Here is a 24793-nt window from a genome sequence, read left to right as displayed (position 1 = left end):
AAACGGAGCAGCTGCTCCATTTACACCAGAGACTTTGGATCCACTGGAGTTAGAGAAAAGAAAAAAAAAAAAAAAGATTAGCAGGACCCTGGTCCAGCAGCCATGTCAGTAGTCAATGGCCTCCAGACCAACCAGAGCATTGCGAATCTCCTCCTCCGGCCGACATCACCAGCGCCTCTTCTGATTAGTGGGCCGGGTGCCATGTCATCATTGCAGAGTAACGCACATGTGATTGTGTCGGGCCTACACAAATTATAAGAAATTCTGGGACTGCTGTCAGGAAGGAGGGATCTGGCGAGGAAGTCAACAGACTAACAGGGTGGCTGCTGGATCAGGATCCTGTGAACCTTTTAGATCAGATCTATGGATCATTGTTCTTTGAATGAACGGAGGGTCCAGAATTCAGACCACCATCGATCATCCACTGAGAAATGATCGCTTGAAGTTACAGACCCAAAGTTCATGTACAATCAGGTACTAAAGAACATATTTCAATAAGAGGAATTGTAACATCAAGTTGTCAATGAATGCATTCAATTCCAGGAGGAGTAACAGAGGAATAGCAACAGTGTTAAAGCAGGGAAAAGCAGCACACTGCTGAATGCACGTTACCTGATGAGCTTGGGCCATCTCACCTACAGTCTTATATGAGATCCAAATAAAAGTCCAAGACTGAACCCCCTCACATAATCCGACATGAAGCAGCGCTTCCTTTATTCCAACATGCAATGTTACAGCTATGAACATGAAGGAGGCTTCTATCAAGTGGAAACGTCAAACGCTGGATTGAAGGATATACTGCGCACATCTGAAGCCATGAATGGGGTCTGACGAAGACCTTGCTTGGGATCCGACAATACTTGGACAGAACTGTTATGAGGTTTTTAGTAAAAATAAATAAATAATAATAATGTTAAAAGCAAAGTTGAAAGTAAACCTGGATACTAGAAGTCTGGATTACATAGAGCTCAATCTTTAACCCTGAAACGGCTGGCTTTACGTGCTGCCGTAACACGTAGGATTTGGCTCCTGATCTTGAAGCAAGTTATTACGGCGAGTCCTCAATGTAGCGATCTGCGCTCAAGAAGGTTTTTTTAATGTTGATTAATTAAACGCAATCCACAGACAAAATGCCGGTGACGTTTCGGCCGTTAGACCTTCATCAGACCTTTTGTTTGCAATAGAAAAGAAAATTCAAGGAGGGATCAGGGGAAAACTGTTGTAAAGCGGTAAATACCGATACTTGGAAGCGAAGACTCCTCCACTACAGCAGTGCCCTCTATACATCGGAGAAGGGGGCTGGCTCAGCTTTTGACATCACCTGTAAACCTGCACCCCTCACTCACTACTCCAGTAACGTGGACATACGGGAAGCTGAAGTGTTGAGCACAGGACCAGAAATGAGACGGCCAGTAGCCAAAAGATAGCAGATGATGGACAATGAGAACACCTGGGATAATGGGACTATATTACAATGCTGTACAACTTGCCATGTAAAGGTTTCATTTAGCAACATTTTGTGTTTGTATAAATAGGTAAAAATGTAGAAAGTGCTTGTAAAAACTAATTTACCCCTTATTAAAAATCCTCATCATTCTCAAGAACAGAGGGATTTTTAATTTTTTTTTAGGGTGTAGCTGGTTGCCCAGGTCACCGGCCACCCTATAATGCCAGCCTGGTCAGCCAAACCAAACTAAGCGTTACAGCCCGCTCGTGGCACTCTGAAGCTGAGGGGGTCGCCCCCAGAGATGCGTCTGTTGTAAGCGGCCTGGAAGAGAGGATGCTCGTGCCGCTGGTCTGAACTGTCAATCTTCAAAGCAGGTAGTCAGAGGAGGCGTGCGCTCCTGAAGACACAAGTTCTCTTAAAGAGAACCTGCCATCACGATTTAACCTGTTAAAGTAAAGGTATGGCCATAATGGCCCCATTATACTGACCTAATGGATATTTGGAGTGAAAAAAATCCATTGCTTGGTTCTTGCTTAATTCCCTTAGAAGTTTTGGTGAAATAGGCTCTCCGTGCACAGGGGCAGGGTAGGGTCTTCGGCTCTGCCGTGGCCCCTCCGCATTTCTATGAGCCTCCTATTTTAAATTTTGCGCTATCGCTGCTCCAGCACATTCATATCCTGGCGTTCTCTAGCAAAATGGTGCTGGAGGCGGCACATGCTCAGATTAACCTCCGACAGTCTCCAGCAAAATGGCGCCGGCGGCTGCACATGCGTCATTCAACTGACATCTCGATCACCGCATGTGCCACCAGCGGCACCATTTTGCTGGAGGCTGTAAGGTTAATATGAACATGCGCAAAGTAGGTGGGGGGGTGCATTTAATTGTTTGTCCACACCATAGATGCAGACGCTCCCTTTAAATTCCTCAAATGTGGTCAATAGAGATTTCTTCTTGTGGTTAGAAAGTTTTCTTTTTTTTTTTTACTTTTTAAGGAAAAAAAAAAGTTCTTTGAAACGTTGCAATAAGGAATCCAGCTTCACATAATGCACATCCTTACTCTCAAGGGTACAAAAAAAAAAAGTCTTTGGTTTTCAGAAAACAGCAGCAATTTACCGAATCCCAAAACATTCCATTAAGAATGAAAAATTAAGTGACATCCACTGGAGGCGACGGGCGCGACGTGCGGAAAGACAAAACCAGTTTTGATTAAAGTGGCGGGATTAATGTTTTATGGTTGGAATCAGTAATAATGATGGCGGTACTATGATTCAATGCCATCCGACGACCCTTGATATGTGGTCTAACGTCTTTGAAAGTCGGAAATCTCGGCACAAAGTACTCAGACGTCTCACTCCAGGCGCTGCTTTATAACCAGCCAAGTACAAAGTCAAGGAAACTGCCACTGTGGAAAGGAACATTTCCGAATCTCAGTTTCTAAAACAGACAAATGAGTTATCAGTGGCTCGCATTGTGTACAGCGTTACGCTTCCACGCATCAATCCTCCATTCTTTTGTCAGCGAGAGGCACCCAGCTGAATGCTGCACGCTCTCCCTGCCCAAGATGCGAGACAGAAAAAAGGAGATTTGGAGGAAAATAAAAAAGAAGATTCTTCTGTGAAATGTTTGCGAGAGGTCAAACTTTTAATGTAAAAGTAAATTTCAAGCAGCAGCGGCTCTGGGTGATTGGACATTTTCTCTTTTCTGAACGTTAGTTAGAATAAGTCGCTTACACCAAAGGCATTTTGGAACCGCAGCCAAGAAAATCCCACCAGGACATCACCCAATTCCATAATGATGTCCACAAGCGGGATTCAGGCTCCTGCTGTAAAGGGTGTATCAAGTGTGACAGACAGTCGCTCAGGATCCAGCTGTAGAAGGTCGCTACGCTTGGCATTGCAGATGCCTTCTTCATCTCTCATCTCTGTAGTGTAGTGATATCCTTCTCCTTTTAGGACCCAACAGCGACCTCCACCTTCTGCTGCTATTTGACACACCCTTGCTTGGTAGTTAAAGTAGTTAAAAACTCTGTTTCCAGAGAGTCACCGGTGATAGTTTATGCTCCTCTGTCCATGCCTGGAGCACTAGCAGTCGGCTAGTTTCTTCTTGCAGCTCCCTTGGAGAATAGCTGGCGTAATCTCTCTGGTGTCTTCTCAAGCCAAGTGTATCCCATTTGTTTGTTTACCTTGTTGTCTTTAGATACAGTGGGGCCTGACTAGTGTTCACCCCGTCCCCTCCCTAACTAGTGCCTAGCTCTAGGGACATTCAGGGCTTATGTTTCCTGCTCGGTGATAGGCGCATAACCTGTATAGAGACGGTAGGGTAGACAAGGTGATATTAGATCTGCCTAGGGGTCTCCACTCCCCCTTTCCCTAGTTGTTGGGCTCCCTTCCCCCTCTTCCCACTGTCGTACACCATTTCCTTCTCTCACCTTGCTTGACACCTGCCCTATTTTCAGGTGTTCCCCAGAGAGCGGGTGCTGATGCAAAGGCACCAACAGGTTCCGTCAACGAAATCTAAGAGTACACCTTCATCTCAATGCCTCAAGTCACACAGAAGAGTAAAGATTTTTCCAGGGCTTCACTTTCGATGACCAAATCATTGGATTGATCATCAATATAAGGCCTCATTCAGATGTCTGATTTTCACATGTGTGCTAGCCGCCGTGAATTTCACGGATAACACTCGTACCTGTGATAGTCTATGGAGACATTGACATGTCTGATTTTTCTCAGACCAAGCGGTAGGTGGAAAATCATGGAGACATGTCCAATTTTGATCTGAGGGTCAGATAAAAATTGGCAATGCAAATCAATGGGCCTATGAAAAAAATTGGACCGCACTCAGATGACATCAGAGTATGCTTTCATAGGCTGTCAGAACACAGACTTTTTATTATTATTATTATTTGTCCACGTATGTGAAAAACAGATGACCCTCCTGATAAAAATAATCCACCACTCTGATATCCTAACAATAGGTTATCAGTATTAAATTCACAGAAAACCCATTTAACCCTCACAACTGGCATCAGCTTTCCATTTGCTCATATAACTTACTAGGATAACTGTACAAGGATCTATTTGCAGACTGTTACCATGTAATCTGAGAGCAGCATGATGTAGAGACAGAGACCCTGATTCCAGTAATGTATCACTTAGCTTACTGGGTGAAGCAGTTGTAACACAATCATTGTCTTCTCTGCTGCAGATCTCTGAATGCAGAGCCCTGTATAACCCCGCCCACACCACTGATTGTATATAGTGTACACAGAAAGCAGCCAGACAGCAAGCTACAAATCAGTGGTGGGGGCGTGGCTGGACCAGGAGGCAAGAGACACCTAGTCCTGGTATTGATAATCTCCTGCTGACAAAACAGCAAAACACAGACCAGTAAAGTGACATCACTGGAATCAGGGTCTCGGCCCCTACATTATGCTGCTTTATGATTACATAGAAAAAACTCTTTAAAAAGAGTCCATCTGTCCAAACTGAAAGTACAGAAAATAGCCCAGATTTATCAGTCTTTGCATTTTTTTTTCCAGGATTAAATACGAGTCTAATAGTGCCTTACGTTTGATCCTTTTTTATTATTTTAATCGCACATTTCTTTTAAGTTAATTTTACCTGTTTTTGTCCGTTTTTAGAAAGGGCCAATTCGGGATTTAATAACCGCAGCCAGTAGGAGACTCGATTGCCCACAAAATCTGATGTGCAAAGAGGGTTTCCAGCAAACACAAAATGTTCCTAAATGATCTTTACGTTGTAAGTTATCCAGATGTTTTAGGCTAGTTCATTATTTGCAACTTTTCTAAATCTTGCAAAACGTTTCCGCAACTGTATTCCAGTACTCTAGTGGAGAACAAAGTATGTCTACATTTTTATTTTTTGTGCAGATGATGAGTAACATGCAATATTTTTTTAAAAGGACCATATGACTTTTTGCTCTAAAAAAGGAGGGGGAAAAAAAAGAGCATCTTTGATTTCATACCATTGGGAATTGGGCCAAACATCTTAATAATGATAACTACACTAGGTGACAAACAAGTATTAGATTATCAATGCATTGGCTTATTACAGTGCATAGACATCATAGAAAGAAGTCCCCTGTTAGGGATTCCCTATTAGATAGGACCAAGTGGCACCCACTCTGGAGGACCGAGGGTGACTAACTTTACAAACAGCCGTGTACGTTTTTAAATAGGCACCTTGCAATACCACATTTCGCCTATAGTGGCCAGTGCAGGAAATGTAAACTGTGGCCATCTGTTGTTGATCATCAGGACCTACAATGATCATCAGTGATTCCTGATTTAGGAAAATAGATCACACAATTGCTTTCATGATGGGTCTAATGCAACAAAGTGACAAGTGCAGATTCTGCGCAGTCCATATGTGCTAAAGACAAACATTTCTTGTTTAAGTTCCCAGGTGGGGTCATAACACACTGCTCAGGTCCAAATGGACCCAATGGAATCTAAGGCAGGACAAGATCCAAGTACAACAAAGGCAGAGCCTTTTTTTTGCTTTATTTTAAAGGGTCACTTTAAAAAAATATATACAGTTATATGAAAAAGTTTGGACACCCCTATTAATCTTAAGCTTAATGTTTTATAAAAATTGGTGTTTTTGCAACAGCTATTTCAGTTTGATATATGTAATAACTGTTGGACACAGTAATGTTTCTGCCTTGAAATGAGGTTTATTGTACTAACAGAAAATGTGCAATCTGCATTCAAACAAAATTTGACAGGTGCATAAGTATGGGCACCCTTATCATTTTCTTGTTTTAAATACTCCTACCTACTTTTTACTGACTTACTAAAGCACTTTTTTTGGTTTTGTAACCTCATTGAGCTTTGAACTTCATAGCCAGGTATATGCAATCATGAGAAAAGCTACTTAAACTGGCCTCTTGCAAGTTGTTCTCCTGTTTGAATCTCCTCTGAAGAGTGGCATCATGGGCTCCTCAAAACAACTGTCAAATGATCTGAAAACAAAGATTATTCAACATAGTTGTTCAGGGGAAGGATACAAAAAGCTGTCTCAGAGATTTAACCTGTCAGTTTCCACTGTGAGGAACATAGTAAGGAAATGGAAGAACACAGGGACAGTTCTTGTTAAGGCTAGAAGTGGCAGGCCAAGAAAAACATCAGAAAGGCAGAGAAGAAGAATGGTGAGATCAGTCAAGGACAATCCTCAGACCACCTCCAGAGAGCTGCAGCATCAACTTGCTGCAGATGGTGTCACTGTGCATCGGTCAACTATACAGCGCACTTTGCACAAGGAGAAGCTGTATGGGAGAGTGATGCGAAAGAAGCCATTTCTGCAAGCACGCCACAAACAGAGTCGGCTGAGGTATGCAAAAGCACATTTGGAGAAGCCAATTTCTTTTTGGAAGAAGGTCCTGTGGACTGATGAAACCAAGATTGAGTTGTTTGGTCATACAAAAAGGCGTTATGCATGGCGGCAAAAAAACACAGCATTCCAAGAAAAACACTTGCTACCCACAGTAAAATTTGGTGGAGGTTCCATCATGCTTTGGGGCTGTGTGGCCAATGCTGGCACCGGGAATCTTGTTAAAGTTGAGGGACACATGGATTCCACTCAGTATTAGCAGATTCTTGACAATAATGTTCAAGAATCAGTGATAAAGTTGAAGTTACGCAGGGGAAGGATCTTTCAGCAAGATAATGATCCAAAACACCGCTCCAAATCTACTCAGGCATTCATGCAGAGGAACAATTACAATGTTCTGGAATGGCCATCCCAGTCCCCAGACCTGATTATCATTGAACATCTGTGGGATCATTTGAAGAGGGCTGTCCATGCTCGGCGACCATCAAACTTAACTGAACTGGAATTGTTTTGTAAAGAGGAATGGTCAAAAATACCTTCATCCAGGATCCAGGAACTCATTAAAATCTACAGGAAGCGACTAGAGGCTGTTATTTTTGCAAAAGGAGGATCTACTAAATATTAATATCACTTTTCTGGTGAGGTGCCCATAGTTATGCACCTGTCAAATTTTGTTTGAATGCAGATTGCACATTTTCTGTTAGTACAATAAACCTCATTTCAAGGCAGAAACATTACTGTGTCCAACAGTTATTACATATATCAAACTGAAATAGCTGGTGCAAAAACACCAATGTTTATAAAACAATAAGCTTAAGATTAATAGGGGTGCCCAAACTTTTTCATATGACTGTATGTATACACTGTATATAATGACAAATCACATGGACTGAAAAATGGCCAATAAAGGAGGTGATGGCAGAAAAGTGACTACAGTCAATAAAAAAGCTCAGACATGTGCAGTCAAGAGCGTAATTATGATTATAAAAAGGAAAAAAAAAAAGGAACACCGGGCAAAATACATGAGACGGCAGACGAGGGGATAAGTACATCCCTGAAGTGTTTGTCCACCCACACGTAGTCCCATAATTACACCTGTGTGCACAGAGGCACCGGCAGAAGAAAATCATTGACGAGAGTCAAAAGGGAACAGCAACAATAATATCTACAATATAATGTTCTGCTATTAAATAAAAAACAATCCTGACATATCGAGCTCAAAAAGTATTAGTGCTTCCTTATAACTTTAGAGAAAAAAAAAAGATTTTTCATCTCTCCAATTCACTTAATTTCATTGAAAGATGAATATACTGTCAAACTGTATAAGAAATTAAAAGAGCACCCATCGCCTCCCGGGAAAGTTTGTGATAATGAGGTCAAACACAGCTCCTGCTGGATGTAGTGTGTGTGTGTGTGTGTGTGTGTGTGTGTGTGTGTGTGTGTGTGTGTGTGTGTGTGAGAGAGAGAGAGTGTGTGTGTGTGTGTGTGTGTGTGTGAGTGTGTGAGTGTGTGAGTGTGTGAGTGTGTGAGTGTGTGTGTGTGTGTGTGTGTGTGTGTGTGTGTGTGTGTGTGTGTGTGTGAGTGTGTGAGTGTGTGTGTGTGTGTGTGTGTGTGTGTGTGTGTGTGTGTGTGTGAGTGTGAGTGTGAGTGTGTGTGTCTACAATTGACTCTTTACAAGTAGCCATTTCATTTTCGAGTAGATTAGAGGGGTGGTCCAAAGGCAAAGCATTTTCCTCCCATCTCCCTGCCTTATTTAGTCTCATAATTTTAGGTGATTTTCAAATATACTTGCTTTAAAAACTCCCTACAGTTACTCCAGCCCCTAAATATGGTAGGTTACCGCATGCACCCCTGTGGCAGATCGGTGCACAAGTAGGGTCCAACCCCAGAGCAATAAGACGACAAACCAGGCACTCAAGATGACTCAATGAATTTTGAGAATTTAATAGTAGAAAAAGAAGCAGAAAAACGTTTCGGTCATGTAAGACCTTCCTCAGTGTACAGAAATTTCAGTAGTGGACATAAATGAGAGGTGAGGTCCAGCTTCTATATAAACCACTGTGTGGTATCTTACAACAAGCGTTTCTGTACACTGAGGAAGGTCTTACATGACTGAAACGTTTGTTATTTACTACTTTTTCTGCTATTAAATTCTCAAAATTTATTGAGTCATCTAGAGTGCCATGTTTTTCGTCTTATTGTGACAGCCCATGTTTCCTCCTTGAAACGAAGCGCCATCAGTGACACTTGTTTCAAACGATACATTATCAGGCAGGAAATAGGAAACGGTATGGAATTTTTAAGGTATATTAGAAAATAGCTTAGATTATGTGACTAAAATGATAGGAAGTTAGGAAAAAAATGTTTTGCCTTCGGACCCTTCCCCCCCTTTAACCTTTAAGCAGCAGCTATGTCCTCTTTTTGCAGATTAACCCTTTACAAGCGGCTATATCCTCCCTTCCTGTACCGGAGCTGTGTAATAAACAGGGACATCTTATTACATGGCTGATAAATAACATTCTGTACGATGTAAAGTATAGGCTCTTGGTGGGAGAAATGGAAAACTTTTGTCACATTTGCATTTCGCTTTAACATATTTGTACTTCACTTATATTTTTGCACCCCCCACCCCCCCAAAACAATAAAATATATAGAATCAGCTCCCCCATGACCGCTGCCATCTCCCAGAGAAGAAAATCTCACCGGATTTTGTACAAATTCTGGTAAAATGAGATTAAAACCGGATACTGAACGAAATCTTGTGATTTACAAACACAGTATATTTGAGAAATATTGAAATTTCATCTTCTGTCACTTTTTGTGATAGGTCCTCTAAGTATCAACCTATCATATGCCTACAGGTGTTTAAGGGTAGTCAGTAGGCTGGTTGTCGGTGTCCTAATAGAGATGTATTACTATCCCTTGTGTTCACAAAAGCAAATCATCCTACAAGAAGGAGGCACATGAAATCCAAAAAAAAAAAAAAAAGAGAGCACCATATTTTGGTTCATTTTGTAAAAATAGACATTATACCTAGACGCAGAAAAATGAGAAGGTGGCTGTTACGAGGCCATCGCTGGGATAACACTGTCAATGAACGACCTCTCGGAGTTTGCACAGCACATTTGTTGGTCACTTTCCAGCATTTTAATAAGGAATCAGCAGCATCTGTCCTGTCTCCAAGTGAACTGATGGATTTGATGAACTGGAGGAATAATGGAGATCCTCTCTCAATATTCACAGTGGACACCTACACGCTGACCTCGAATTATATCAGACAAGGTTAAGAGATGCAATATGTTAACGCCGTTAGAGAGAGACCTGCCAACCGGTCATAAGACAACAGTGAGCTTCATCTGTAGACCCCAAATTCATTTAAAGGGGACCTATCACTTGCCATAAATATGCATTTCTTAACCTGGTGTAAATGCCGCTGATCTCCTGAATCCGGCGATGATTGTCTATTGTTCCTGCTCCTCTCCATTCCTGAGATATGGTCTCCTCTTCCTTGTAAATAATTCTAGCCAAATGGGTGCGGTCTTTAACTATTCAGTGGGCAACTTCATGAAGACTAGGGTTAGTTGGCTAAATAAGACTATATTTAGAATAAAGGGGGCCATATCTTATGAATGGAGAAGAGCAGGAACAAAAGAAAAAAAAAAGCGCCGGGTTCAGGAGAACAGCGGCATTTCCACCAGGTTAAAAGAATTACACATTTATGGCGAGTGACAGGTCCTCTTTAAAGGGGTTGTCTGGTCTTAGGCTAAAAGTCTGCAGTCCTTCTATGCGCACTGTAAGGATTCTCATTTACCAGCGTCGGACGTGTGACCACAAGTATGAGATTTGGATACATGTGGTCACATGCCGACTAGGTGGGAGGGCCTCACTTAATGCAGTCTAGTCTAGTAGGAATGTGGCTGGAAGTATGCAAATCGCATATTTGCAGTCACATGACCACCCGCTCCTGGTGTTGCAAAATCCTCACAGTGAGCGGTGTGAGGATTCACAAGTCTGTAATCACAGACTAACAACAGACTTCTAGATTAAGGCTGGCCAACCCCTTTAAAGGGGTTGTCCACTAATAGGACAACCCCTTCTAAACTAAATGTTCGGCCCCGGTAAAATAAAAAAAAAAAACACCTATACTCCCCTCCCGTGCCGACTCCGTTCCAGCGGTGTCTGTACTCGCGGTCCCGCGGCTGTGATGTGGTGGAATGACATGTGATGCCCGGCACCCAATCAGCGCTGGCGTCACTGTTCCCGCCTTCGTACAAACTGATCATGAAGATTAAGCCAGGGCTGCAGCTGATCCCAGTTTTCCTCTTCATGTTCAGTTTGTCTGAAGGCGGTGACAGCGACACCAGCGCTGATTGGGCGCATTCTTGTACAAAAGTCGTTGATTTCACCCTTTACAAAGCAGCTAAATCTGCAACAAAATATACCGTAAAACACATGTGAATAGTGCTGCACACTGGCTGCAAAACCCACAGTCACATCAAGACCAATCCTTAACTGTGACTCTGAACTTTATTTTGACCTAGTGATGGAAATTAAATCACCAACAACTTTGATGACAACCTTGTACCCTCCGTGCCATAGGAACTTTTATTTTCATAGAAATGAACTCTGAATCACGCTTCTGTAGGACGGAGCAGAGAACAAGGGGTCCCGTGGGGCGCAGGAGAACGCGAGTGAAGCGCTCGGCTGTTTCCGACAGTCCCATTTGTTGTGATGGATAAATGGGGATTCACTCTGAGCAGAGGGGAAAGTTAAAAGTACAAGCTGCCGGTTATCATTTGGCCATTTTATGACCTATTAAATGGGTTCTCAGGGATTGAAATTATTTTAGTAATATTTAGTGTCGCTGATCTTAGTGATTGGCTGCAGCAGTCAAGTGCGCAGCAGTTGTGGCTTCACCGCCGCAGCCGGACAACAAAAATTGTTGCATCAGAGGAGAGGCTGCACTGGACCTGGGAAGAGGAGGAATAACAGAGTGACAGCACGAGCAGAAATCATATACAAGTAATAACTAAGATGGCAGGAGCGCTCGCTGACCGCTCCTCCGAGCAGTAACAGGAGCCCTCTTACTACAACCACCCAGCATTTATATTCTTTCTAGGTCCGTTGTGTAGGACTCAATTGCAGTCAGATGTCAGGTCCCGCTTGGACTAAGGCTTTTCCAGGGACTGTACAGTGCATTGCTGCAAGCACCCACCTTGCTCGCCCATACGTACGGACGTGCGTTTTTATACTAAATGTCTCTATGCTCTGCTGGAGGAATCCACACAAAATGAGAATGAAGTGTATTTCCCTGGGGACCTTGCTGTGAATAAGAGATTGGAAAAAGAGACAGGGGATAAATCTGTTCAGGAAGCAGGTGAAGAGAATGGGTGATGCAGCTGGTGTGTGGCGCTGCTCCAAGTACACTGCTGGTACACAGGAGGCAGTCAGGGCTCGGGGGACAGCTGGCACGCCGCAGATTAGTGACGGGAGCAGATCTGTATCACACACTGATCTGATAAGCAGATGGGGGAATTGTGATCGGAGCTCACTCTCAATGCGCAACTCAAGGAGCAGGAGATACCGGCACCAACCCTCAGCTCATGCTGGGGTAAGACGGATGATTGCGACCTTCTTCAGGTCTGTCATGGTAGTTTCACGGAAGAACACGACATTGACGATTAGTCACAGGTCGCCTGACTACTGTCAAGCCCCTCTACGGGACCCAGACCGGTCACCAGAACGCTGGTCTCGAGCCTCCGTTCCTTCTCAAGTTTGGATGGAGCGGCATGGCCGCCAGGGCTGTGGAGTCGGTATAAAATGGACCGACTCCTAAACTATATAATAAATTGGGTACAGTAGTTCAATGCAGTTTGTGTGGAATATTTTTTCATAAGAATTTGGGAAAGAAATGAAATGTCTTATGAATGTCGGTCCTATTCCTGATCTAAGGTTCTAGACTTTTAGCGGAGATGAATCTGTGCTACAGTAAATTTATCACAAACATCAGCCATGTATGAGGGAGTTGGAGGTTTGGCTTACTGACGCCACAGCCCTGTGCTGTACACCCGACATCCTCCTGTAACAGCAGGGCACAGAGCGCTCTTCCATGGCTTGTCACCAACAAGTGGCACTTAAATAGCAAAATCAGTAGTGAGTGCACAACTTCCATGGGCCCCCCGCAACGCAATTGCGGGAGTCTGATGGGCTGTCACGGCGGCACCGGAATCCTGCTATAGATCTCTATGGCTGTCATCTTTGTCCCAGACTGGGTGTGGGCTTCATAGGAGAACTTTATTTTTTGAGTATAAAATGCAACACAGTTGCATTGTTGTGTATAGAAGAGGCAGGTTGAAGTCCCCCAAGTGGACTGGAAAATGAAGGAATAAAAAAAAAAAAAAAAAAATTATGAAGAAAAAAACCCACATTTGAATCATGACCCTGTTCTCCTTTAATAAGAAAAAAAACCTCAAACATTTGGTATAAAAATTAACACTTACAGCAAACATTGAAAAGATAAAAATAAAAATACAACACCCCAATAAGAGCCAAAATTGTGTTTTTTTATTTACCGCTGCACCACCCTAAAAAACAATCAAAACTTTGTAGATTTACCAAAACGGTATCAATAAAATAATCAGCTTTCCACGCACAAAACAAGCCCTCACAAAGCTGAACAACAACGACAAAAGTAAAGTTAGGGGTCTCACAATTGTATTTATTTTAACAAATTTCTGACATTTTTTTTTTTTTTTTTTACAACTTGTTTCCAGTGCATTGCATAATAAAATGAATGGTGTCATTCAAAACCACAGCTCATCCCTTGAAACACAACCCACATACTTCTATGTCGACGAAAAAAATAAAAAAAGGAGGGAAAAAAAAACAAAACGCACGGTCGGGATGAAGTTAATGACCTTTCCTAAGAATAGGTCATTAATACCATATACCCGGTTATCCCTTGCAATGAAAACTGTCTAAAAGAGAGACTACTGAGCTGCTATATAACAACTACATTTTTCTTTAATATATTTTCACATCTCCTCCATTGAATCTGATGGCAGCGTGCATGCACGGCCATGCCACTCCATTCAAACTCCAACTACAGTAATAACAAAAAGGAGATCAAGACCCACATTTAGTGACCTGTGGGGGTCCCAGCGATCACACACTCATGATCTATCCTGTGGATAGGCGTTAGATGTCATAGGACACCACAGTCACTCAACAACAGGCAGCGCAGGTACAGTCACCCTCTAAGAGCATAATAATGAAAGGACTTGCCTGATTTTAGAATTACAGGTCATTTCGTTCTCAGGGTAATGGATGTCCACGGCATCCTGAATGACTGTGCCATACTCATACACCTTGATCTTCTTGGTCACACCGGCAATGGCAAAGTAGTCACAGTCTCTGTCAAACTCTATGCTGTGAAAACAAGAGGAAATGCATATTAAAAACATAAATCAAAACGCAAAAAAAAAAAAAAAAAAAAAGAATTAAGGAGAACATGTTTCCATGCAGAGAGTGAATTATTGCAACAGACCGCTGATACATTAGTGACACCTATAAAATGCTGCCCTAATTAAAATGGTTCTCTCACAAAGACTAGCTAATTCCATAGTTTGGAGAGAAGACTATAAAAAAAAATAAAAAAAGCGCAATGAGACACTCATTGGAAAGGCAGCCATAAAATGTGATATTTGGCCTCTCCAGAGGCAATAAAAGGCTGCCTGCAACTTGCCTCCGTGACAACATGAGGTGTTTCAGATCAGTTGATTGTCAAAAAAATTAAAATCAATAAAATGGTTGTTTTGGACCGTGACTTGTCCACACTTTCCTCGGGTCTCCTGACTCATCCATCACTTGTCCACACTATCCTCGGGTCTCCTGACCCAACCGTCACTTGTCCACACTATCCTCGAACTTCCTGACCCAACCGTCACTTGTCCACACTATCCTCGAATTTCCTGACCCAACCGTCACTTGTCCACACTATCCTCGGGTTTCCTGACCCAACCGTCACTTGTCCACACTAGCCTCGGGTTTCCTGACCCAACCGTCACTTGTCTACACTATTCTCGGGTTTCCTGACCCAAAAGCAAGTCTCATAAGTGTCCTTGAAGCTGTTGAGTTCTGTTGATTTCAGATCAGGAGACCCATGGCCATCAGAAGAGACAGGTCAAAAACTAGCCTTAACAAGAGGAATTCACAAAGACAGATCTGCAGCACTGTATATCGAGTGTCCTCGTTTCCATCTGTCCCTGATACTTCTTTGAAGCTAATAAACATCAACTAGGTTGTTATTGGAAAGCCAAGCAGGCAGGGAGGACCGCTAGGCGAGTGGAATCGCTAATTACTCTACATCGCTATTTTATTCACGGGCCGGACAGCCCCTTCAATGACCACCTCTACCCAATGCCTCGTTAATTCTTACACCCAATGCCCCCTATACATATAGATCTGTGGAATCTGCATTCTGCCCACACATATTAACCTCGTTTCACGCTTGTTACTTTGTTGACCAAAATTCTTAATATAAAAGTTAATTGCTGCTAAATGAGGACTGTAATTACATTTCCAACATCAGCACCTTGACTCGTAATGATATATGAGACTGTCACTAGTTATGTGACGAAGACGGAAAAGACGAGAGCACCTGGAGGTTGACAGAAACCTCGAGAAAGACCTTGATGGTGGCGCGCGCAGGTCCGTGGCCAGAATTCCCACACTTCTAAATTGCAGCACTGGTAATTGCAGATTTGTGCATGGAGCCAACTCAATCTCAGCTCTGACAGTCTTTGGTCACATCCCTGAAGGTCAGTGCTACACAATATAATTGTCTGTTCGCCATCTTACGCACGCTTTATTTTTATGTAACACGTCCCCTCCTCCAGTGCCCTGGCTGCAATGCTCCATTAGCTTCCCATGACACATCATTGCAGCCAGGCTGATTTAGTACCGGCTCAGGGTGTGAGGAAGAATAATGACAATACCGGAGGGAGCGGAGGACTGGACAGGCTTAAAAGGAGCTCCAATTCCCTCCGAAGGCAACATGCCTGGCCGGTGAGGGAGGCACAGTAATTCTTCCCCCTTGTCCACAGCAATTCCTTCCTAGCAGGGTGGTGGAGCCATCAGTTATAGTGATGGAGGGAGAGCAGACGGCCGGTTGGCAACTAATGGGGCTGCAGTGTGGAAGGCGCCCGGATCATAACGAGAGTCAATGTGAGGTATTACTGCGGAGGACGAAGGACGAAGATTTGGTGAAATGCCAAAACAGTAATAAAGCCTACAATACATTATCCATCCCATCATGTAATGTAATAGTGCACCGGTGTCATTTACAGATACCGTCAACATATGCACAAAGACCACAATTAACTGATGTTTAGTCGGCGGTCGTCTTCATCACGACGACCCCCTGAAGAAGCGGATCGCCACAGATCAGCCACTAAAAAAAAAAAAAAAAAAAAAAAGGAACAAACCCTATTTGTATAAAATTAAGAAACTGATGTCCGGGTTATTCCATGATGTAGGTTTAGGCTCCACAAAATGAAGTGACCTCTCAATGCATTGACCCACTTGCAAATGGACAAACGAGTCACAAATGATGCATGTGGACAGACAATACAGTCTAAGGGAGCAGCAATTATAGCTTTGGAAATTAGGGCAACTGATCGCAAGTAAATATGCTGCTTAGCGTGATTCCAGGCACTAAAGAGAAGGTAGCGGTGCGCTCTGCCAGGATAGTTTCAGTGCACTTTTCTTGGAATAGTTTGGGTGTAAACTTCATCGTGGCTCCTCCTGTAAATAATAAATCATTTCACGCGGCTCATTAATAAGGTGCGTTCTTCTAATGTGTTACCACGTCTAATAGGTGCGGGCAGTGCCAGACAAGGGACAGCAAAAAGGAGCTGACTACTATTCTGTCTGTGAGGAGTTCTAAATGATGATATAATGTCGGGATTGCACCGGTTGTAAAATGGCCGCCTATCAGTGATAAATGAGCTGGTGATTGTTAACTAACAAAAAAAAAAAAAAAAATCAATTATTAGGCACAAAATGATCATTAATACCTGCATAGATGAACATTAAACATCTCCCTGGTAATAAGTGCCAAGCAGTCCGGTGGAGAATTGCTGTGAACCCGTTTACCCAGCCCATCAAAGGTAGAGAGGCTAGGTTGGTACTCACCAATAAGACCCTGACCACAAGAGGGCGATGTATATAACTCATTTCTGCAGAGATGCAGAGCTGTAAGGACTCAATTATTTAGGATCCTAATAAACTAATGCAGATGGTGCAGATCCTGTAAACCTGGTGACAGGTTCCCTTTAAACCAGGGCTGTGGAGTCGGTACGCCAAACCTCCGACTTTGACTCCAACTCCTCAATTTCCATGACACCGACTCAGACTCCCTCATACACGGCTCATGTTTAATTGATAAATTTACTGTAGCACAGATTCATCTCAGCTAAAAGTCTAGACCCTTAGATCAGGAATAGGACAGACATTTATAGGACATTTCATAACTTTCCCAAATTCTTATGAAAAAATATTCCCCACAAACTGCATTGAACTACTGTACCCAATTTATTATATATTTTAGGAGTTGGAGTCGGTTTATTTTATATCGACTCCGATTCAGACTCCACAGCCCTGCTTTAAACGGTTAGTCCCTCAATAGAAGTCAAGTTATCCCATAGCTATAGGAAACAGTTAACTTGCTGATTTCTGGGTGAGACCCCCCCCCCCACAGCAATCCAGAGATTGGGGATATAGAACCCCAACAATGGGGCATTCAGAAATGCGCATGTTTGACAGCGCTCCATCTATAGTCTACGAGACTGCTGAGTAGAGCACTCTGCTATTTTCGGCAGTCTCATAAGTCAATTAATGGAGGCGTCGCTTGTGCACTTCTGCTCTGTTCCTGATGAACTGGGATAAGTTGGATTTTTTGGGGAATAACCCTTTAACTCACTGGATCAGTAGGGGTCCAAGAGAAGAGATCACATGGAATTATCAGCAAAATCTAGCAATATGCCATCACTCTGAGAATTCTAGAATGAAACTAAATTTAACTCATCAGGTACCAATATCTGCGCAATGGAAAGGTGAAATAAAGGGGAAAAAAAAGTTTTATTCTGCTGTTCAGCCATTATTACATCGTGTGTCCACTTCAACATGAAAAAATTCGGTTAAAAGTCCTCTAAGTCAAGTTCGTTATTTTCCTTCACATGTCATTGAGGGCAAAAGTACAGTATATAGAGTGGATTTTCCATCTAGATATTTCACAAGGATAATTGGCGGCACGTGCGCACTGGCAGTGAGATTTCCAAAAAACTCATTTCACACAAATGCGGGAAAATCGGCACAATAAATAAAAAAATGCCAATTTACACTGCTGATGCGATGGCAAAGGCTGAATTGTGCAGGAAACACTATGGAAAATGCCCTAGTATAGTGACCTAAGAGCCCCAATAAAGAAGCCTTCCCTGATTATTAGCTTTACATTAATCATGTAGCACCCGATGTATACAGCACATACACCTCAATAATACATGAGCATTCATATAGGACAACGTGAGAATTTGACCTAAGGATCTCTACGATGTATTCATGAATTCCCTTTGTGTGCCGCTATTCACACCAGACTTGATGTATAGATCATTGCTCGTCTTAGGACGTCAGCCAGAAGATGTAAAGGACACGAGAAGGAATTTACTACGCGTCTCTAAATCATTCATGCACTTTAAAGATTCTCTCATATGTTGCCGCACCTCGGTCTCAGGAAACCATTATCCGAGCACTGATGGAAAAGCAGAACAGCTCAGCACATTTTCAGGGGAGACTATTTACATCCAGAAAGTAGAGACAACGGAGACTATAAACCCACTGATCATAGAAGAGACGTCACCTAGCAAACACTGGTCCTGGTGGCACGTCCAGTAACCGGTCCCAAATCACCTGCACCAGATGGACATTACTCACAGGGCACCTGTCATTTTACCCAAAACCAAGGTAGATGCTTTGCTGCCTCCCACCAAATGAACCCTCTTTTAATGCATATAACAGTCTATTATGTCCAGAACTGCCTGAATTATCATGCTCTGTGACTTTACATCCACTTTTTCATAATGGGCAGGTCTTTGTCATTCTGGCAGCACTATAAGAGCTGTACCTTGCCTTTCTTCACATCCCAGTAGGCATTGCTCCTGCCATTTTCCAATGGCTTGCCTGCCCTGTACTGTAAAGCCTGACATTCTGTTGAGCCTCTATGCATCTTGACAGGCAGGGGAATAGACACAAAAGACCCCACTTGCTGTAGAGATAAAAACCCGCCCCCATTTCCTGTAGAAGGGCAAAGACCTATCACCCCCCCCACACACACACTAGTTGTACACAGACCCAGCCCCCACTTCCTGTAGAGATAAAAATCTGCCTCTGCATCTCTTCTATTCGAGATGGATTGCACTTGACAGCAGGCAGAATGGACACACCTAGAACTGCACGTCAGTCATTTTTAGTCATGAAAATGTTATTTTAGGAAAATAAACTACTTTGAAATGTTGTTACTCACTGCACTGACCATCAGAGGAAATGATTGATATATTGAAATTATATCGATCATTTAAATACAATGCACTAAATTACTACCATGTGTAGTCATTCTGTAGCCAACGTCGCTTCATACAACACTGAATTACTGCAAAAAAAAAATAAAAAATACGCCCTCATCCTACATTACTGTCCGATAGAGACCCAGTAGTTCACACTGTAGAGACATAGGCATTGTAAGTACCACCATATGGTGCCCCTGTATTGCACTTAATTATCCAGGCATTCTGCCCTAGAAGCAATGGTTTCATAGGGCAAAATTACCAAAATACATTATTACATAAAACATGGCATAATGTCCTATAGTTGGAAATGTGTAAAGCTACAGTAAAGTCCCATGGCTCAGTCTGGGTGCAGGATCGGAGCTCTGTACAGCTACGAGGTTGGACATGGCCATAATGCACCACTGTTCCCGAGGGCTTGTTCTGGACACTAGGTATTTAGAGGTTTCCAGCACCATCTGCTGGATAATGGAAGAAGCACTATGGATACTTATAGGATGCAGTGATGCAACAGTAGCAGCCAAAACAAGCGCTTCTCAAAAAAACATCATGGGATGAAAACCTGCAGTATGACGTACGATGGTCAATCATGTGAACCTGTGATCGAATCTTGCATGGTTCTCATTAAAATCATTATTGATAATTTGTTTAAACCCACTAGAAAGAAAAAAGGACTCTAAATATTAACATAATAATGTGGTCACCTCAAGCCAATTTATTAATCTTCATCGAAATTATACTTGGACAAACAAAGCAGAACTTCTCGGTGAGATACAACTGCTAGAGCAGGAAGCCTCGCTACATACATGTTTTCTGGTGTGGTTGTTGAGTGTCATGTCCCAATCACATATACAGTGGGGAAAATAAGTATTTGATACACTGCCAATTTTGCAAGTTTTCCACCTAGAAAGAATGGAGAGGTGTGTAATTTTTATACTAGATAGCTACAATTGCTTCATCATCTTACTGAAAAGGGGAATTCAAGTTGTAGTAAGTTTACAAATAACTGAGGTCATGTGATTACAGCAGCCTCAGCACGGTTTTAAAAGCAATCAGTCAGCAAGATTTCACCCCTAAGTCATTTATATTCACATGTAGCTCTTCCAAAAGACAAGTCCAGCCATACGTTTACATGACCAGCCCGTTCCTCTGTTACTGAGAAATCAGAAACTATTTGTAGATCTGAAGCCTCTGTCACTCCAGCTCTATTCCCCACCCTGCGCCACCTCCTCCTGCTGTACTGACAGCCTCTATGCTGTGCGACTTCAGGCTAAGGAGCCCTGCGACAGGCAGAAGGAGGCAGCACTGGGCGGGGAACAGAGCCGGAGTGACAGAGGATTCAGATCTACAAATAGTTCCTCAGGCTCATTTGCATATCAATTCAAACATGGATATCTTAGCAATGGAGGAAAGGACTGGCCATGGAAAGGTGTTGCTGGACTTGTCTTTGAAAGAGCTACATGCGCATATAAATACTTTGGTGTATGACATCCTGCTGACGGATTCAGGGAGTGGAAGGTCTAATGTGGACTGGCAGGCTTTCAGAGGAAGCGATTGTGATGCCACTGCAGCTCCGCTATAGGGGTAACATTGGTAGCATCCTGTTCATTAGGAAGAACAAGAGGTCTGGAGCACAAATGCCTGAACTTTGAAGGGAAAGGCTTCACAAAAGACACTAAGATCCCAGTGCATTGTGAAGAGCTTGTTTTTCACTGAAGGTGCTCTTTGATGTAATGCAATCATTCCCTACAGCCCACTCCCAGCCGGCGTCACCGTGTTGCTTGGTGGGCAATGTGTAGTCAATAACTAAAGCCAAAGTAGATACTCAACTTTACTTCTTTCCCAAATTCTAGTGAGATCTTCACCTTGTAATAGGAATATCCTACATGCCAAAATACACTAATTAGAAGTCTAAGGCTATATTCACACATTGCGTTTTTGCGGTTTTTTTATGCAAATTTTCTGCTGCGTTTTACAGTGTCAGTAAAGTCTATGAGATTTCAGAAATCTCATGCACACATCTTGTTTGTTTTTCTTATCAGGATTTTGTGCTTTGCATGGTTTTTTGCAAAATAAAGCACGTCACTTCTTTCAGCGTTTTTTCACCCACTGAAAGTAATGGGTGGTGAAAAAAACGCACCAAAAACGCAGGTGTCAGGTTTTTCAGCATTTTTTTTTTTGTGCCAAAACCAGAATGAGATTTTTTTGATTTTTTTTTCACTGAACTTTATGTACATGCATAAAGAAACAAAAAGAACAGTGAAAAAAAAACGCAGCAAAAAAACAAGCAAAAAAGCAAGAAAAATCCTGAACAAACCTCCTGGCAAGAGATCAGGTTTTGCTGCAGAAAAAAACGCAGCAAAAACGCAATATGTGAACATAGCCTAATACTAAAAGAGGTTGTGTAAAAAAATAAATAAAAAAATAAAAAAAGACCACAGACTTTACTTACCCTATCCTACTATACATCTATATTCTGCATATATAAAGAAATAAGAATAGTATTCTTTTGTGTTTTTCTTGTTAGAATTTTTTTTTCCTTTGCAGGTTTCTGGTTATTTTAAGACGTATTATATCATTTTATAATCTTCCCATTGAGCAGAAATGATGCAATAGATTAGTGTTGGCTAATTGGAATAACGAGGATCCTGCGGCTCCGATTAGGAGGGCATATGTTGAGGGCATCTCCGCAGCTTGTGCTTCTATCTATATGAAGATCCCTTTCCTTACACATCTGATGTGAGAGCTGAAGCACAGATTACTTGTGGAAATCGTAAAAACGCAGAAACGCTTTCTGGCTGATAAATATCTAAACCTGAGAGTTTTCTCCTACTGAAAATCCCTCTAGTCCTATCCAGAAGTGAAGGCTGGTGACCCGGTGCACATGACGGTGGGGACATAGCCTTGAGAGGTGACCCAGCACATATGTGATTAATACAGCTGTTCCCCAAGGCAGCTCCGTCCTAAAGAAGGCAAATTAGAGGTCGCCCCCCCTGCGGAGAGCCGCTGTCTGCGACCTTGCCCTTACTGCCAGTGACTCTTGGATATAAAAGAAAGGACATAAAAGAGCGGGAGCTGAATGTCCTCTACTGGGAGCTGCTGAAAGGGATCCGTCCACCCGAGTCTTGGGCTTTTTACCGTCCACCGGTGCTTTGTGCTCCTCTAACTTTGGTGGAATACATTTACATAATCATTTCTTTCAACATCCCTCATAGTTCAGACTGATATGTAAATTCTCAGTTACACAATTCCGTGGCTGAACCTTTTATAAACGAATAATTATTTATAGCTTCAAAACGTAACTATTTCACTAGAATGATACGAAGCAATGCGCCGAGACCGGTCCAGAATAATAAAAATCTGTCTCAATAAGTGGCTCCACTGTCAATGTGTGACCCCGCAGAGCGTTATTCACAGTATCTGTAGGATGTGCCGTCCCTTTGTGATCAGTGAGGATGACATTTGTGACCCCCATTGATCCTTCTAATGAAAGGGCTAACGGATCCTTTTTTCCATAGACTTCTATGTTAAAAAACACATTCAGTTGAAATCATTTTTAATTTTTTTACTGGAGAAAAAAAAGTTGTGTCTGCACAACATTTATGGTCAACGGATTGCTGCTGGATCCGTTCTTACAGATGATTACTGGACATGTGAACATAGCCTTAAACTGAAAGATTATTGTGAAAAGAGAGTGTTGCTAGGAATACTCATTCACGTTAAGGGTGCAGTGTAAATGCACCTTAAAGGCCCCCAATTCATGAAGACCAGCGTTGAGGGGGTGCGGTGGAGTGCAAGGTGCCAGATTAAGAGGTGCACGCCTCTTAATGAGTCAGGCGAGGTGCAAAGTGTCATGTGCGCCCTACCACAAATCTTACTCCAGGGTAGGACTGGAGTAAGATTTGTGGTGTAAGGAAAACCATTGTTCATCATGAACTTCAACAGCGGGAGTTGTCGCGCCTCTGTCCCGCCCCAGCTTCACCCAGTGTGTCGGATGAAAATGGCAGCCTTGTGTTGCGCAAAAAATGTGTTGACTTTTCAAAGGTTTTCATGACAGTTTTATTGGATGAAAGCTTTAAGGCGCTGATACACAATAGATTAATGTCCGGGTGGCTTCAGATCAGCGCTTACAAGCTCTAGAGATAAAGAGCTTGTTGGCGCTGTGCTCCTGGCCTAGGAAACAGGCCACTTCTGATAAACTGAAGAGGTGGCTGGCAACCTAGGTAACAGGCAGTAAACTATAGAATTAAAAATTCCTCAGTTCTTGAAAACGGAAAGGATATTTAATAGGAGGTAAATTGCGAAGTTGCCTGTTTTTGCAAGCACTTTTAACCCATGAAATCATTAAAACGTCAAGGGGTTTTCCACTACGATGATATTGCTAACTCGTCCTTAGAGTAGGCGATCAATATCATATCGGTGTGACAGGGCGGTGGTATTCCGCTCCGATCGGTGCAGGTCCAATAATGCAGGCGTTGGCTGTCTTAGAAGTAGGACGCCCGCTAATCTTGAGTAAAGGGAACCTCGCGCCGGACCCCAGGCATGGTAGCATTAATAAAAAAAGGATGATGGGGCGTTAATAACAAATACTAGTACATTTGAAAGTCAAAAAAATGTCAAAGTACAGTAAGTGAATAAAAGTAGCCGAGACGGAATAATTATATATTCTCGGAAGGCGAAGAGGAGGTAGAAAACAAGCAGATGTACACTAATGAGGAAGGAACCTGAAGGCAAATTTACTCCACACGACTGGACAATTACTAAAGCGAGCCGCAGACAGATATTTCTGATCAGTAAGCAGGAGGAAATAAGACATTAAAAATGATTTGCCGGCGATCAGCCCACAGTTTATCCCTTTAAGCAAGATGTAACTTGTTATCTCACTAAGCAGAGAGAAGCACCGGTGCCCGTACACATACCAATTATCCCATTCTCTCTCTGGCTATGCAAAAAAAAAAAAAAAAAGAAATAATAAAAAAAAACTATTGCTCGGAAGCTACAAGAGATCATCATTAGCTATGCTGTAAAAAGACCGGGTACATTACTGCAGCTTTTATAAAAAAAATTCATTGGTAACATCCTGTTCTCAAAATCTTACAAACATGTTATTAAAAGTACATTCAGCCATGAAATGTGTGTGTGCGGAGCAGCTCCGGGGTCACGTCCAGCAAAAATAGCTAACAAAGGAATGTCTGCAAATGTCTCTGCAGAAATTGTACTCAAACTCATCAGGATGATTGGCTATTATCTCCCTTGTTACGGCTAACGGTGCAGATGCCACCAGAGAGACACGTTGTGGGTGGCTCTATACCAAGGCTCATGTTGGGTGGTGGGAAGGGGTCTGCACCTACAATTAGAACCCAAATGTAGAA

General features: G+C 42.6%; 1 protein-coding gene across 3 annotated transcripts in view; it reads right to left on the bottom strand.

Moving 5' to 3' along the window:
• COP1 (COP1 E3 ubiquitin ligase) overlaps positions 1-24793 on the bottom strand; it is a 193050-nt gene that overhangs the window by 102406 nt on the left and 65851 nt on the right. For all 3 annotated transcript variants that reach the window (XM_073643375.1, XM_073643376.1, XM_073643377.1), the window contains one exon: positions 14086-14229. In XM_073643375.1, the coding sequence (XP_073499476.1) occupies positions 14086-14229 (144 nt within the window). The remainder of the gene's footprint in view (positions 1-14085; positions 14230-24793) is intronic.

The sequence above is a fragment of the Phyllobates terribilis genome, unplaced genomic scaffold (assembly GCF_046119375.1).
Source record: "Phyllobates terribilis strain yellow unplaced genomic scaffold, ASM4611937v1 Scaffold_8__6_contigs__length_399053987, whole genome shotgun sequence".
Taxonomy (NCBI): Eukaryota; Metazoa; Chordata; class Amphibia; order Anura; family Dendrobatidae; genus Phyllobates; species Phyllobates terribilis.
Note: the sequence above shows the minus strand (reverse complement) of the source record. Positions and strands in the feature narration are given on the sequence as shown.